This window comes from Dermacentor silvarum, chromosome 10 (assembly GCF_013339745.2).
Source record: "Dermacentor silvarum isolate Dsil-2018 chromosome 10, BIME_Dsil_1.4, whole genome shotgun sequence".
NCBI lineage: Eukaryota > Metazoa > Arthropoda > Arachnida > Ixodida > Ixodidae > Dermacentor > Dermacentor silvarum.
The window spans coordinates 60,847,013-60,862,310 of record NC_051163.1 but is presented as its reverse complement, the minus strand read 5'-3'; the positions used below and the strand labels follow the sequence as shown (position 1 = coordinate 60,862,310).

The 15,298-nt window shown below is 48.5% G+C and overlaps 1 protein-coding gene across 1 annotated transcript in view; it reads left to right on the top strand.

Annotated features, from left to right (window-relative positions):
* Positions 1-8,209, top strand: part of LOC119465773 (probable serine carboxypeptidase CPVL) — a 107,717-nt gene extending 99,508 nt beyond the window's left edge. Inside the window, exons 7-8 of the mRNA XM_049657917.1 lie at positions 53-383; positions 7,299-8,209. Of these exons, the coding sequence (XP_049513874.1) occupies positions 53-383; positions 7,299-7,900 (933 nt within the window). The 3' untranslated portion in view covers positions 7,901-8,209. The remainder of the gene's footprint in view (positions 1-52; positions 384-7,298) is intronic.
* The last annotated feature ends 7,089 nt before the right edge of the window (positions 8,210-15,298 follow it).

Below are 15,298 nucleotides of genomic sequence, written 5' to 3'. Positions count from 1 at the left end.
TGCATCTATTTTTTGGCAACGAAAAGGTCTAACACATCGTACATCATTACAGGGAAACAAGACTGATGCACCAGTGTTGCTGTGGACTCAGGGGGGCCCAGGATTGTCAGCGCTATTCGGTGAATTCCTGCAAAACGGCCCGATTGCCTTTGATCTAAGGACAAACTTTTCAAGAAGGACTAACACGCTGCAAAGGTTTATGAACATTATTTACCTCGACTTACCAGTCGGGGCTGGCTTCAGTTTCACGCAGAACGCAAGTGGCTACTCGAAAAGCCTAGATGACATAACTGACGACGCCATGGAATTTCTCAGGCAGTTTTTCCTCCTATTTTTTGAATATAAAAGTCGGGACTTCTACGTTGCCGGGGAGTCATATGCAGGTGAGTGCACATATTCTTCACTTGCGCAGCGTATATGAGTGCATAAATGACGTAGTATCCTTTATCTGAGTAAATGCTCTTTTAAAACACGTGCATATACTTGGTGCTTCTATTTTCAACAACTTTCACCATCAACAACAGCAAAATATTGCAGTAAATGGACGCTAATGCGCCAAACGAGTGCGCATTTATACCAAGGAATATCGGTTAGAAGCGGTTTGATTGTCATCGCCATTTCCATCAGTATTGTTAAGTACAGAAAGATCAAAGCCGTTCATGTGCCATGAGCTCTATTCCACCTTCTCGCCAACAATATGCTGGAGATAACTTGACAGTTTTTTCTGAGTGGCTATTCCAACATGCTCACTGGTCTAATGAACAACCAGGAATCTCGTCTCGCTCTTTTGTTTAGCTTAAGCTACACTTCCGCCAAATGATGGACACTCATGGCCTTCCCTGAGCTTGAAGATTTTCAAAGTGGATTCGCTGGCTAATGTTTTACCTCCATACTTGACTAATTTGCTTCTAACTCGGACAATTTGCTACATATTTTTCGCTTGGTTCAAGGGAGCAAGTAAAAAAAATAGCAGCGATTGTACTCTGTGAATATGAGCTACCAGCGGAGCTGTTATTCAGCTGTACGCACTACACGTGGCCTCCTCATACGAGCGCATGCAACATACTACGTATTCGGTTCCTTGTGCAGGCGTGGAAATGCAGCAGGTGGCTTGCTAGCTACCACCTGTCACTCCAAATGATCGATGCGAGCTACGGCCCTTCGTGCTCCCTTGGCCCTGCCAACCAAGCCGCTGACTAAGTCAGGAGCTGGGGTAGCTGCCAAAACTTCATCATGTTCACGGCATCTCGAACGTTACCAAATACCATCAAATCGTTTCCAAACCACTGTCTGTCGTACACCGCACAATTGCAGCCGAAATATCTGTCCAGAAAGCCCCTCTGAAATTTAGCACATGCCCCTTGAGCTCGTCTAATTTACTGGCGGGGTACCTGCGTCGCTTCGCCGCATTTACCGCTTCGCGGCACCCGTCTTCCTGTCGAGCCAACCGCTTACGGGCATCCTCTCGGGCAAGATCTTCACTGCTACTCCGCGCCCGTTTCTTAGCTTTCGTTTTGCTACGCCAGGTGCCAGTACATGCCTTGCTGGTTTGCTCCACCTCCTCACAGAGGGCGGCGTTATTGATGCAGTATTGAGTGGTTCTTTAGCTTTCCTCTTGCTACGCCAGGTATCAGCACATGCCTTTCTGGTTTGCTTTGCCTCCTCATAGGGGCGCGGGAGTTTTGAGGCACGTACATTGAAAATGTATGGGAGATTAGACATTACAGCTCCGCTGTGATAAGTAAATACCGGGGTTAAGAGATTAATGGTTTAAATAAGCAAATGGGTGCAAATACGGGGCTTCTCACAAGGTTCGTTCGCTGCAAATCGGCAAGCGCGGCGTGATCACAAGTTGGCGATATTGGCTGCAAAGGGCACACCACTGCGTGCAGCAAAAAACACTCGTGGTCATAGATTTATGGGTTCATGCGTATGGGTGCCTCATTATCACCACGATCTCACACATGTAAAATTCGAGAATTTCTTTTAATTGTTTCATGTGAAGCTACAAGAAACTGCTACCAGAAATTCACAAAAAAGTCGCAGTTTCACCCGAAAGGCGAAAGATCCATTGCGATAGCCAACTAGTAAAGAGCTATACAGAGTAAGGATAGTAGTTTCGTCGGCTGCACAAACTTGGACACACTCGCTTACTAACTGAATTAACAAGCATGGTGTCAGCGCGCACGAACAAACATGTATAGATTACACTCGATGACCGCAGTACAACCATTGTCAAAATGCTGGCGTGAGCAAGCGCGACGGCAGCAGTGAGCGAAGCTTCGTGCGGTCTTTCGCGTCAACGGAAACTGAGCGGCGAAGCACAGCGCATACAAAGGTACGAGCCGTGTGCAGATCGCTTTCAAGATACGGTGCGCGCGACAACCGTCAGCCGCGCAAAGTACAAGTACGAAGTTGCAGACAGAGTTGAAGCCGCACCCCCTCCCTCCTATGCTGCCTTCCGGCTTTCCTCCTTTCGTGTAGTCACCAGTTCTCTTGCGCCCTGTCGCAAGATGCGCATTTGGTGCTGCAGCGAAACGTCGCCTCCCCTCCCTCCTTCCCATCCCCTCTAGGCCTTTCGCACGACGGAAGACGTCACGTTTGCTCTCCGTGAAAGCGCGCGTCCCTTCGCGCGCTTTCACTCGCACATACAGCATACGGTGCGTGGCGAAGATTTTACCGCGCTTGGACTTTATACGGAACCTCACTGGTGACGACGACGATGCCGACGGCAGATATCCGCTTGGAGTGTCCATATAATTGCTATCGAAATAAAATTGCTAACATCTAACGAAAACCGATGAGCTCTTCGCGAAGGAGCCGCTCGGCCTACTAGCGAAGTGACATCACATGCGATGGCCCGGCCATGTCAGACCCATGGCGCCTGCAGAGTGCATCGGTAATCGTACTGCTGGTCATCATCATTGCTTTTCATAAACGAAAATCATGGAACCATGCCCGTGCGCTTCGCTGGCAAGGAAAGCGTCAAGAACATTTCTGCAAAAACTACAGTCGAAAAGTATATGCGATTTAGAAGCATCCATAATTTAAAACATTGAATGCTATTTGCCAATCCTAGAGCAGGCATAATTACCCATTTCCAAATTCCTTGCACCACGTCATATTTGTAGGTGCGCTCTGCAAGATGTGACAGCGAGTTCGAGCACAGGTGCAAAGTGCTGCGTGATACACAGTTGACTGCAACCTACATTTTCCTTCTTAGCCTACTTCACCCACTATCTATCTATCTATCTATCTATCTATCTATCTATCTATCTATCTATCTATCTATCTATCTATCTATCTATCTATCTATCTATCTATCTATCTATCTATCTATCTATCTATCTATCTATCTATCTATCTATCTATCTATCTATCTATCTATCTATCTATCTATCTATCTATCTATCTATCTATCTTCTTTACGCCGCTATTGATTAGAAAAGGAAGGTCTGAAAGCTACCCGTCGTGATCAGGCCACCATTGTCATGCATCGTCATCATAGTGTCATCAATATACAGTCACCGACCGTGATAGATTCGTTGTCATTCCTTCGCCGTGATACCACCATGGTGGTTCCACCATCCTCATTTCAGCTTCGTCATCCCATTGTCGTCATGCGCCGTCATTGTCATGCCGCCTTTGTCGTTCCATCGACGTTCTTCCTCTTTCATGATTTCATCGTAATCGTGCTGTCGTCATAAAACTCTGACCACGCCACCGTTGTCATCTCATCGCCGTTACTGCGTCGTCGTACAGCAGTCGTCATCTATTCTTGTCATACTATCGTCACGATGCCATCGTATAACAGTCGCCGGCAGGCCATCGCCGCCCTAAGTTGTCGTCATGCCTCCGACGTGCCGTCCGTCGTCTCCTCGTCGTCGCCATTCTTTCAGAATGTTCATCCCGTTGTCAAAAAGCGATTGTCGTCACGCCTTCGTCATTTTCCCATTGCAGTTATGATGCCATTGTCACGCTGTCGTCGTCATACCATCATCATTTCTGAAACGTAATCTCATTGTCATTGTGCCGTCGGCGTCATACCTACTAATTATCCCTTCCGACGCTCTCACCTGCTCCCGCCTAGCAGCCTGACTTCGCCTTTTCAACCCCATTTTCCCTTAAGCTATTTGCTAATAAAGAAAGGAAAATCCCGAGGGTTTGTAGGCTCGGTTTCAACGGTGAATTAAATTTTATGCGTAAGTGTCAAAGGACCCATTGAGCGAAATGCAGCTCCACTAACGTGAAACCTGGAGAGGTGCCAAGCATGCAGTGATGCACAGCTAATGGGCTCATACTGCATTAAGCAATGGCTCATAACCCCATAAACGAGGCCTCTCCATTACGAAGGACAGAAGAGAAGTGAAATTCTACGCTGGAATGATGAGCGGCTACGCAGCCAGCTGTGGTAGACGACGACGACGGCGACGACGACGAACGCGGAAGCAGTGGCACGAGCGCATGCCGAGCGCGAGCACGAGCCGCTTGCTTTACCGTGACGATGACGACAGGAGACGCCGACAGCAGAAGGAGCTTTTCCTGAGCCAACGCGCCGTTTTATTTTGGCACTCGGCGCGCGGCGCCTCCCACCGCGTGATTGCGCGTGATTTACCGTGACGACGACGACAGGAGACGCCGACAGCCCGAGCGCCTAAGGTGCTTCGCACCTAAAATCACAGCCCCTTTCTTGGGTTGAACGCGAAGATGGTTGAACGCGAAGGTTTCGCCTATGCAAACCGAATCAAAGTGAAAGTCCAAAGCTAACGACCACGCAGTGGACCCGAGAAATGCTGAGCGACCCGATGCGATGCATTTGTGATTTGACTGCTTGTTTAGGATTGTATTGTTTGAATTCTGGTTGAAGTTGAATGACGACACATTTCGTTAGCCTTTATTTTAGATCATGTAGCCGTTGATTACACGCACACACTAACACTTTCACGGACTGAATGCCGTTGCCGATACACGGAATCGCCCTTACGGGCATGATCACGCTTGCGCTTAACTTCGCGTACGGCAGCCTCTTCTGCCGGGCGCTGCACCCGCGGTCTACCCATGGTGACGGTCGGGAATGCATTGCATGACGCGCGTAATGCAATGCATATATATATATATATATATATATATATATATATAGTTCGTCTCGGTAGCGTGGCGTTGCAGTTTCCATTGTTCTTATCGGTACTACTGCCAATGTAAACTGAAGTGTTCTACGATTGTGCGCGCAGATGCGCAGATTGTTCTATTGTGTGCGCAGATGCGCAGATACTTCCACTGTGTAAGTTGGCTTTCCTGCAATCTGTTTTTGGCGCTCACGGACGAATCAGTGAGACATAGAAAGCTTCGCCTTAAAAACTTCCGTTGCCGCTTTGTGTTGCTCAATACGTGCTAGATAAAAGTGTTTTCCGAGCGTGAAAGAAGCCTGCGAATACACACAAAGTGCCTCGAGCGGTGAGTCGCACGACAATATTGAGTGTATTCGTGGGTTTCTTTCACGCTCGGAAAAACACCTTTAACGCCATAGCGTTAAGGGCCCCATGTCGCAGAACATCCGGCGTCGGCATGGATGTCGGCGTCCGTGACGGAAAAATCATCCCCAACCACCCCGACCACGCAGGCCCTCCGCATGACGCAAGGTGTTAGCGAAGGAGAAAATCATCCCGAACCACCTCGACCGCGCAGGCCCTCCACATGGTGCAGAGCTTTTGTCAACAAAAATTGGATTTCTAACAGTGAAATCCTTCAGAAAAATGGTAAAGTACGACTTAACCACAACCTACAGACATGGTGGCATCAGACTGTAATTTGAATGTACAAGAAAACATAATTATGTTACGAGGAAACTCGCACACAAACCGCTTTTCGAGCATTTCTGCTCTACCAACACGGCGTGCTCGGGTTATTTACTTTTCAAAATGCTATCCAGATGGCGCTCGCATCTTAGGCTGGACATATTGGGACTTCGCCTGCCTAATGCGTTTTGGACACGCGCGCGCATTGGGGCATTAGCAAACAATTAATAAAATAATAACAAAAAGGTGCTAGGGCCTTCACATTTTAATATAAGACGACTTATATTGCCTCTGAAAAAACGTCTTCGCTGCAATGCGTTTCTGTTTAAAAGTGAAGCCGACCTTAAGGGGATCGGTGTAAGCTTGGTCTTTGTAAGCTGGCTTACCCACGTTCTGTGTTGCGGTGAAGCCCAGTGAAATAAAAATGCAATGCGAACGGGGCCCGATAACGCTATCGCGTTCCACCCTTATAGGCCAAGCTTAAACGTCCTCCAATTTTTATGCAGCACCTATGAGCAACAGAAAGCTGTATCGGGAGTTTCTTATGTTGCTCCACCATTTTATTACTGACACTTTTCACTTAATTATAATATTTCAGCCGTTGAATAATTACTTAGGACTAATTATGTAATAAGGCGGAATGCGAAAAACAATCTGATTATTTCCAAGCGACGACAAAAAACATTACTTTGGTTTTGTCCAGCTACGTGCCATTCGCATATTTTGAGATCTTTGTGCATGACAGTTGGGACACCCTGTATATCAGGGTAAGGTGTCCTGTCCTCGACCAAGTGCTACTTCTGGTGTGCCTCGAGCAAGGATGGTTCACGAAAATGCAATCAGGGATGTGAAGTTAAAAATGACCAACCTCGCAACAACGAGGAATGGCTCATGCCAAAGCATTTCACAAGTCATTGTTTGTGTATTTGAAAGAAATACAATATTTTATTTCATACCATATGAGGCGTGGAAATCCAGGCGCACAAAAAAAAACATTTCAGCCACGCGTGTATCTATAATCTTTGTAATAATTATGTATATAGACACTAATATTATATAAAATAATATCTTGCCTTTTGTAATAAAACTGAAGTTAACGGTAATTCAGCCGCGCTTGAGGACGCACAATTCTTTTCTGTGTATCATATGGCATACTATACTTAAACGATGGCATAATAATGGACTTAAATGATTCAATACAGATATCACTGCCAAAGCCACTCTATGCTACACCATTTCTACGCTGCGACTTCCACTTTTTCGTATGCGCTTGGGCTAAGGAATGTAATAAATATTCTTTCCCAGAATGCGCAAAGTGCAGGTTTTTCAATCTACAAAGAAGTAGCATCCGTTTAGCATATGAATTATTTTTTCCCCGCCGAAATCTGACCCTCCATTGCTTCGATGGATATATTATAGACAAGCAAAAGAAAAAAAAAACGCCACAGGAAGTGCAAGTTGGTGCAAAAGTCCTAAGCTATATAATTTTTTTTTCTTTTTCAGCTAGGTACTCTGTTTCTATTGCTGACAGACTGCTAAAGAGAGAAGATGAGTCACCTTCCTTGAAAGGAGTGATTGGCGGTAACGGATTTCTTGGTCCGATACTTGATATAGCCGACTCCAGCCAATTTATGTACCAATTATCGATGGTCGACGAAAGCGGACGTGATGCATTTTCAGCGCGGTTTATGTATATGAAAGCCATGGCAGCAAATCAGACGCTTGCACGTGCGGTGCCACTTTTGCTAAGCCAAACTCTATTCACTAATAGCCCCCCTACCTTGTTCCAAAACTTGACCTTATACAATGATTACTTGAGTCCTCTATACACTGAGAGGGATATAGCTATGACAGTCTGCTTGACGCTTTTAAATATGTCACAAGTTAAGCACGAATTCCATGTTGGTGACAATATCCCTTTTGAGTACTACAACCTACCACTCCTATATAGCCTTGCTCCAGACTATCTTCACAATATTGATCTCCTCGTCACAAATGTTCTAAACAAAACTAAGGTACTGCTTTACACCGGACAATTGGACCCACTTTTCCCATCGGTGAACCAGCGGGCCTATCTATCAAAGCTGCAGGTGGACAGAATCTGACGAGTATAACAAATCCCAACGTTCTCCTTGGAGGCCATCTACTTGGAATGATTACCAAGGGTACGCCGGCTTCTTGAAAAAAACGACCAACTTCACCGACGCCCTCATTCTGGGGATGAGTCACTACGGCGCTGCGGAAAAACCGGATGAAATATATCACTTGATGAAGGAGTTCATCACGAACATCTCTGCCGTGGCCGTTACAACTCCTTAGATGAATTAAAATGTATAAAGATTTTTAATTAAGACGGAATAAATAAATGTAGTTCCTTAAAGATTACCGATAGTGCTATTTTCTAATAAAGTAAGAACTTTACCTGGGCTTATTCCTTGTCATTCTTGTCAGATATTTATAGTGCACGAGTAGTTGCAAACGTTGGTTTGTGTAACTTCAGTGAGGAACTGCACTTTTATACGTTTAACTACCAGAAAACAACATTCAGGAAACCTTTCCGAGCCTATTATATAAGAAGAGCTGATCAGATATGCTAAATAATAATGCAGAATCTTATAAGTAAGAGTTTTACTATAAGTAGGAGTTGCAGTAAGTTAAGTTTATGCCAGAAGGTAGAAATGGCGAACAATGGAGGTTCTGAGAGCCGGACGATAAATACCTAAATAGAACTTTGTGAAAGTGAAACTAAATATAAGGAACGGTTTGCGTGCAGATTAAAGATTTGGCTCTAGCTATTCGACGTGCGTTGCTCAAAGAACTTATCATTTATTAGTGGCGTTTATGTCCTGCCATCACGTGTAGAAGAGTAGCGAAATTAGTATTTCAAGATAACAATTTTGGTTTTACCGCCAAGTCTTTCTGGCGAGTGCGTGCTCGCTCGCTGCTGCAAGGCAAATAATCAACCGGTGCTGCTTGTGCACCGTCACTCCGAAAACTCCCGAAGTAGCAGAAAGGCAGGACTTCAAGTTACTGAATTCTTCATTGCAAATCTTGAATTACCATCACAAATCACAATTTAGCCATTACTTAGTACTCGTTAGAAAATCCTAAGCGGAACTTGTTGCTGGGCTCCAATTTAACATGGAATATGTATGCGGCATGACATGCGGACTAAGTCCGTATTTTTATTAGAAACAATCCTTGCGGCAGATATGGAAGTTGTCAAGGGCAGTAAATGCGTCCGATAAGGACGAAAAATTATTCAGAAACCATCCAAAATATTGTCAAAGTGAGTAAAAACCATTGTGATTCCGCTGAATTATTTGGTCGTGTCCATGATTCACTGAATATAACTGAATGTATTCGAGCAAGAATTTGAAATTGTACTTAAGATTTTAACGACATTTCCACATGTGCGTGCACGTTTTTATGTTTACTGTTCGAGAACAGTAAATAGAAATTTTTGCTAAGTAATCACACTTATAATTTCATTTCGGCTGTGGCTGTAGGCACGTGTAACATATTGTTACAGGTGCCTAGAGCGTTCTTAAAAACGTTTGTGTGAAGTTTTCCATGTTCCGCATTAGGATACGTCGGGATTAAGCACACCGAACCGGCAAATACATGTTTGCCTCGCGTCAGCCTTTACTTTAGAGCACAGCTCTCAGGCGCCCAATCCTGCGGCGAGCGTCGGCGTCGTCCTCCCTCGGCGTAACCAAGCGAACGAGCACAGCGAAGGATGAAACAAAGAACGCGGAGCGCAGCCGGGACTGAAAGACGGCGATAGCAAAGAGGTCGCGAGGAGGAAAGCGGAGGAGGAGGGTATGGCGAAAGCGTGAAAAGAAAAGCGTAGTGCCGCGCAAGACGGACTCTTCGGCGACGATGGCTACGACATGGCGGCACATCAGCGCGCGTCGTGTGTTCACGGATTGCGCCCGCTATAAGGCATCCGGCAAGCGCGTCCACCTATACCATGTACGGAAACAAAGCCCTGTATGAGCGGAGGTCTCTCTTCGGTGGCGGCGGCTGTGAATCGCGATCCCGCGGCAGTCGGCGCCACAATTCGCCCGGTTTTCAGCGTGCCGCACGAGACAGAATGTCCGCGCCAGCCAATATATCGCTAACGGAAAACACATATAGAGCTGCGCTCGAAATTTGCATTAGGGAGTATCGTAAACGTCGGTGACTTTTTTTTGTGTGTGTGTTGTGATGCAACGTGCCAGTTTTGGCGCCGCCCGGCGTGCTCATGATCGCTGTACCAACGGCCGCATCTGCTGCCAAATCATTTATGCGCGCCTTTCACAGCAAAAAAAAAAAAAAAAAAAAAGACGCATTCCATTCTATGCCTCTCGACGCGATAGCATGACAACGTGTGCTAATCGCAATCAGAGCTATACTGCAAGTACGCTTCGCTACGGATCCACCTGAGTGTTCGCTAGAAATACCTCTTTGTTGGAGCCGTTCGCAATTACGAAGAGCGTTTTTACTATGTCACTCACTAGCAGTTCTTTCTTGACGCTTCTTCTGGAGACCAATTAAATCATACCCCTATGCGGAGTACATCTAAAAACGCTTAACCTTGCACTCGGCCGCGCAACGCTTGAAACAGCGAAGCTGGGCGATCGTAGCCCAGCATTTTCCGGAAGTGCGTGCGAACTTTTCATCTTATTACACATGATGATGACAATTTATTTTCGCGCGTGTCGAACACAAAAATACATCATGACATCAAGGGTTAAGTTTGAGCACTTCGCAACTGGAAGGTCGAATGTTGAAATATATTATTGCGATAGCAATTATATGGACACTTCAACCGGATTTCTGCCGTCGGCGTCGCCGTCGCCGTGAGGTCCCCTATAGATAAAATCTTCGCCGCGCGCAGTATGCCCGAGCGGAAGCGTGCGGGGACGCGCGTTATCACGGAGAGCGAACGCACTCAATCTCCCACGCGCAAGCAAGGAAGCGGGAAGCCAGCGAGGGAGGGAGCGGGGGGGGGGGGGGCGCACTTCTAATTTGCCAACAACCGCGCTCGTCGCTCGCCCGCACCGTCTATTATCTCCACACGGCTCTCACCTTTATGCGCCGTGCATTCGCCGCTCAGTTTCCGTTGAAGCGATAGACGGCATGTACCTTCGCCCGCTGCGGCGTATGCGCTTGCTGCCAGCGTTTTGACAGTCGTTGTCTGCAGTCATTCAGTGTGATCTATTCATGTTTGTTTGTGCGCGCTCACACCACACTTGTTCATTCAGTTAATAATAGTCGGGCCACATTTTCCAACGCACGCTACACATGCAATGCTGCCCGGATCGGCAGTGCAGTGCTTCAGGTGTGTCCCTTCGCACGCGCTGCCCACGGGAAGCGCTTCTCATCAACACCACCGTTTCACACGCGGCTTCTCGTGGTCATCGAGTCTCTCTTCATGTCGGTCTACTTACGCCGCAGTACACCTGCTTACTTAATCAGCCCATGTTTACTAGAATTCATATTGCTACCAAAGCCGCTCACCTTACTTCGTATGACATTGCTGTGTTGCTATCGCATTCATTGCTTCGCCCTTAGGGCGAAACTGTGACATTTTTTTTCTGCCATAGAAGCGCGTTCAGGTGGTAAGAAGGGCAATCACCCAATACTCAGCAAAATACAAGGCGACGGGGGGAGAGAAAATAGAAATAATTACATATCTACATGTTGTAAGATGATGCTTTGAGAAAGAGCAGCGGATGTGCTGGCCTGGTGTTAAGAGACTGAAGAAAAGAAAAGCTAACTGACGTGCCGATACAGGAGGGAGCACACACACATCGCTGTCCCGCCAGGTATAGCCCCGTTTTTTTCCCCTGTATTAATGAGCCAACAAGCCCGTCAATGAAGCCTTGCACGTGAGGGGGCGCGTGGCCTACGCGTCACTCTAGAGAACACCCATTTTCGCCGAAAGTTCTTAGGCGCCCACACGCGCGCTTGCTACACGCACAAACACGCGCATACCTATGCGCGAAATCTCGGCAATAATGGCACCGGGGTCTGCCTGTTGCGCTGCCACCCGAGGCCGCGGTACTACGTTTCATTACACGAGAATTACGAGCTTTCGCGTTCGTCTCCTTTCTCGCACAGCTCGCACAGGCAGTGTACGAGGCGATGGGATAGCCCAAGAGTGATCTACAAGCACAGCCATTCTTTAATGGATTATAGGGACCGTCTCATCAGGCGAGAAGAAACGGTGTAGAAGACATCCAAGGAAGCATAGAAGACGCAAGACATCAAAGCTAGACCCCAGAGCTGTATCTGCAGTGTGTGGGTGCTGGGTTGGCTCGTGGGAGTGTTACCTATCCCGCTATAGCGACAAGTCACCACTGCCTTCCGTTCCGCTTCCGTGCTGTAAGCGCCACTGCCGGCATCTTCTTCGCATTCCCGACCGCGCATCTATATATACGAGTGGGTTCGGTCGACTGTCTCAGAAGGTAGGCTACTGTCTCAGAAGGTAGGCCGCGCCTCAAAACGAGTGGGTTCGGTCGCGCGGTGGCTGCCAATTGGTCATGGGTCAGTAATCTTTTTTCGGCACCGACTCTGCTTCGTCTTCTGACTCTTGAAAGACTCTTTCCTCTTTTCTTTCTCCCTCTTTCGCGTTAGCTTCTTAGAAGTCGTCTCTGCCGACCGCCACCTCGTTATCGCCGCACTCGCTGCTGCGCGCCCCTCGTTAAGCCTTGAAACCGTCGCGCGAGTTATTATGGCGATAGCAATTATATAGATTTCTGCCGTCGGCGTCGCCATCGCCGTCGCCGTGAGGTTCAGTATAGATTCCAATGGCGATAAAATCGTCGCCGCGCGCCGTATGCGCGAGCGAAAGCGCGGGGGGGGGGGGGGGACGCGCGCGCTATCACGGAGAGCGAACGCACGGCCGAATGCAAACGCGACCGTCGCGCGAAAGACCGTGGGGGTATGGGAGGGAGGGAGGCGGGGCGACGCTGTGCTTCGGCGCCAAAGGCGTATCTTGCAATCGGGCGTAAGGGGAACTTGCCACCCTATCTCCCACGCGAATGCAACAAAGCGGTAAGGCAGCGCGGGAGGGAGGGGGGGGGGGGCGCAGCTTCTACTCTGCCAACAACTCCGTTCGTACTTTGCCCGGCTGTGGCCGTCGCCCGCACGGTCTCTTATCTCCACACGGCTCTGACCTTTGTATGCGCTGTGCATCCGCCGCTCAGTTTCCTTTGAAGCGATAGACCGCACGAACCTTGCCTGCTGCGGCGGCTGCGATTGCTGCCAGCGTTTTCACAGTCCTTGTCTGAGGTCATTCAGTGTGATCTATTCATGTTTGCTTGTGCGCGCTGACACCACGCTTGTCAATTCAGTTAGTAAGCGGATGCGTCCAAGTTTAGGCAGCCGATAAAACTACTATCCCTACACCGAATAGCTCTCTACTAATTTGCTATCGCAATTGATGCTTCGCCTTTCGGGCGAAACTGCGACTTTTTTCATCAGATTACCGTTTTAACTAATGGCACGCGTATGCGACTGGTAGTTATAGGGAGCACTTCTGGGCACCTCCCTATGCAAAGGTCCCGCGAGACGACAATTAATCGTTGGCGTACTGCAAGCGTTAGCGGGCTGCAATGACGATGGAGAAGCTGCAAGTCGTCAATACTATAGGTATTCTCGCAATACAGCTTTGAAAAACTCTATCATTACTAATTTTTTGTTATAACGCTGTCAGAGCTCTCTGAGACGACCAACCGAATACTGTCGAGTGCCTCTGTACAACGAACGTCTCTACAACGAAATGAGCTGTATAACGAAGGAATAATTCTGTCCTCGTTCTGTTGTGAGCTGGTCCACATAGGTCGGCGCACTCACTCACGAGTGTACTCACTCACACTCACTCGCACTCATTTCAAAGGCGTGAGTGCGAGTGCGAGTGAGTGCCAGTGAGTGTGAGTGCAGGTGAGTGTGAGTGAGAGTGAGTGCCAGTGAGTGTGAGTGCAGGTGAGTGCGAGTGCGAGTGAGTGCCACTGAGTGTGAGTGCAGGTGAGTGCGAGTGCGAGTGAGTGCCTGTGAGTGTGAGTGGAGGTGAGTGCGAGTGCGAGTGAGTACCGATGAGTGTGAGTGCAGGTGAGTGCGAGTGCGAGTGAGTGCCAGTGAGTGTGAGTGCAGGTGAGTGCGAATGAGAGTGAGTGCCAGCGAGTGCGAGTGGAAGTGAGTGCGAGTGAGTGCCAGTGACTGTGAGTGGAAGTGAGTGCGAGGGCGCGTGAGTGCCAGTGAGTGTGAGTGGGAATGCGAGTGAGAGTGAGTGCCAGTGAGAGGAGTGCCAGTGAGTGTGAGTGCGAGTGAGTGCCGGTGAGTGTGAGTGGTGGTGAGTGTGAGTGAGTTGAGGTGAGTGCCAGTGAGTGGAGGTGAGAGCCAATGAGTGTGAGTGGAAGTGAGTGTGAACGTGGTGAGTGCCTGTGAGTGTGAGTGGAGATGAGTGCGAACGTGACTGAGTGCTGTGTGAGTGGAGCTGAGTGTGAACGTGACTGAGTGCTGTGAGTGTGAACGGGGTGAGTGCTTCTGGGTGTGTAGAGGTGAGTGTGAACGTGCGTGGGAGTGCAGGTGAGCGTGAACATGAGTGATTGGTTGTGAGTGGAAGTGAGTGTGAACGTGGTGAGTGCTTGAACGATAAGCAGAGGTGATATCAGTTCACCTTGCTTGCGGAAAAATGGAGGCGCGTTGTGTGCACAAGCTCACTCGTGGTGATGACTTATCGCACTAGCAGATTGTGCACGCCAAGATAGAAACCACTCACTAAGGTCGTAATAATCCAAGGATCAGGCATGAGTGAGAATGTATAATGAGATGAGCGGATATATTATATTGCGATAGCAATTATATGGGCACTCCAAGCGAATTTCTGCCGTGGTCGTGGACGTCGTTGTGAGGTTCCGTATAAAGTCCAAACACGCTAAAATCGTCGCAGCGTGCCGGTGGTACGCTGCGTGTGCGAGTGAAAGCTTTCGAGGGTCAGGCGACACTTGCTGCTCAATCTCGCGCGCGCGAGGGAAAAGGCGGGGCGGATGCGCCCTGCTTCTGTCGCGCGTCAGGCCACGGTGTAAGAGAACCGTGGCGTCAGGCATTGGGGGGGGGGGGGGGGGACGGGAGGGGGGGGGGGGTCGTTTTGCTCCGGCGGCGGCCGCGTGGGTGTCGTAGCTCGAAAGCGATCTGCGACGTGGAAAGAGGCGCGCGCGCGCGCCTCCTCTTCAAAGCGATTTGCGACGTCAACTATGTTCAACTAGCGCCGATAACTTCGTATGCGCCGTGTTTTCGACGTTTAGTTCGCTTTGAAGCGAGAGGCGGCACGAAGGTCAATTCGCTCGCGGCTATAGCTGCGCCTCCTTACTCCAGCGTTCTGACAGCGAGTTTCCGCGGTCATCGAGCGAGATGCGTTCATGCTTACCTGATCGCGCGTGACACCGTGCTTGTCTATTTATTTAGTAGGCGAATGTTTACAAGTTTATACGGCCCATTAAACTACTATCCTT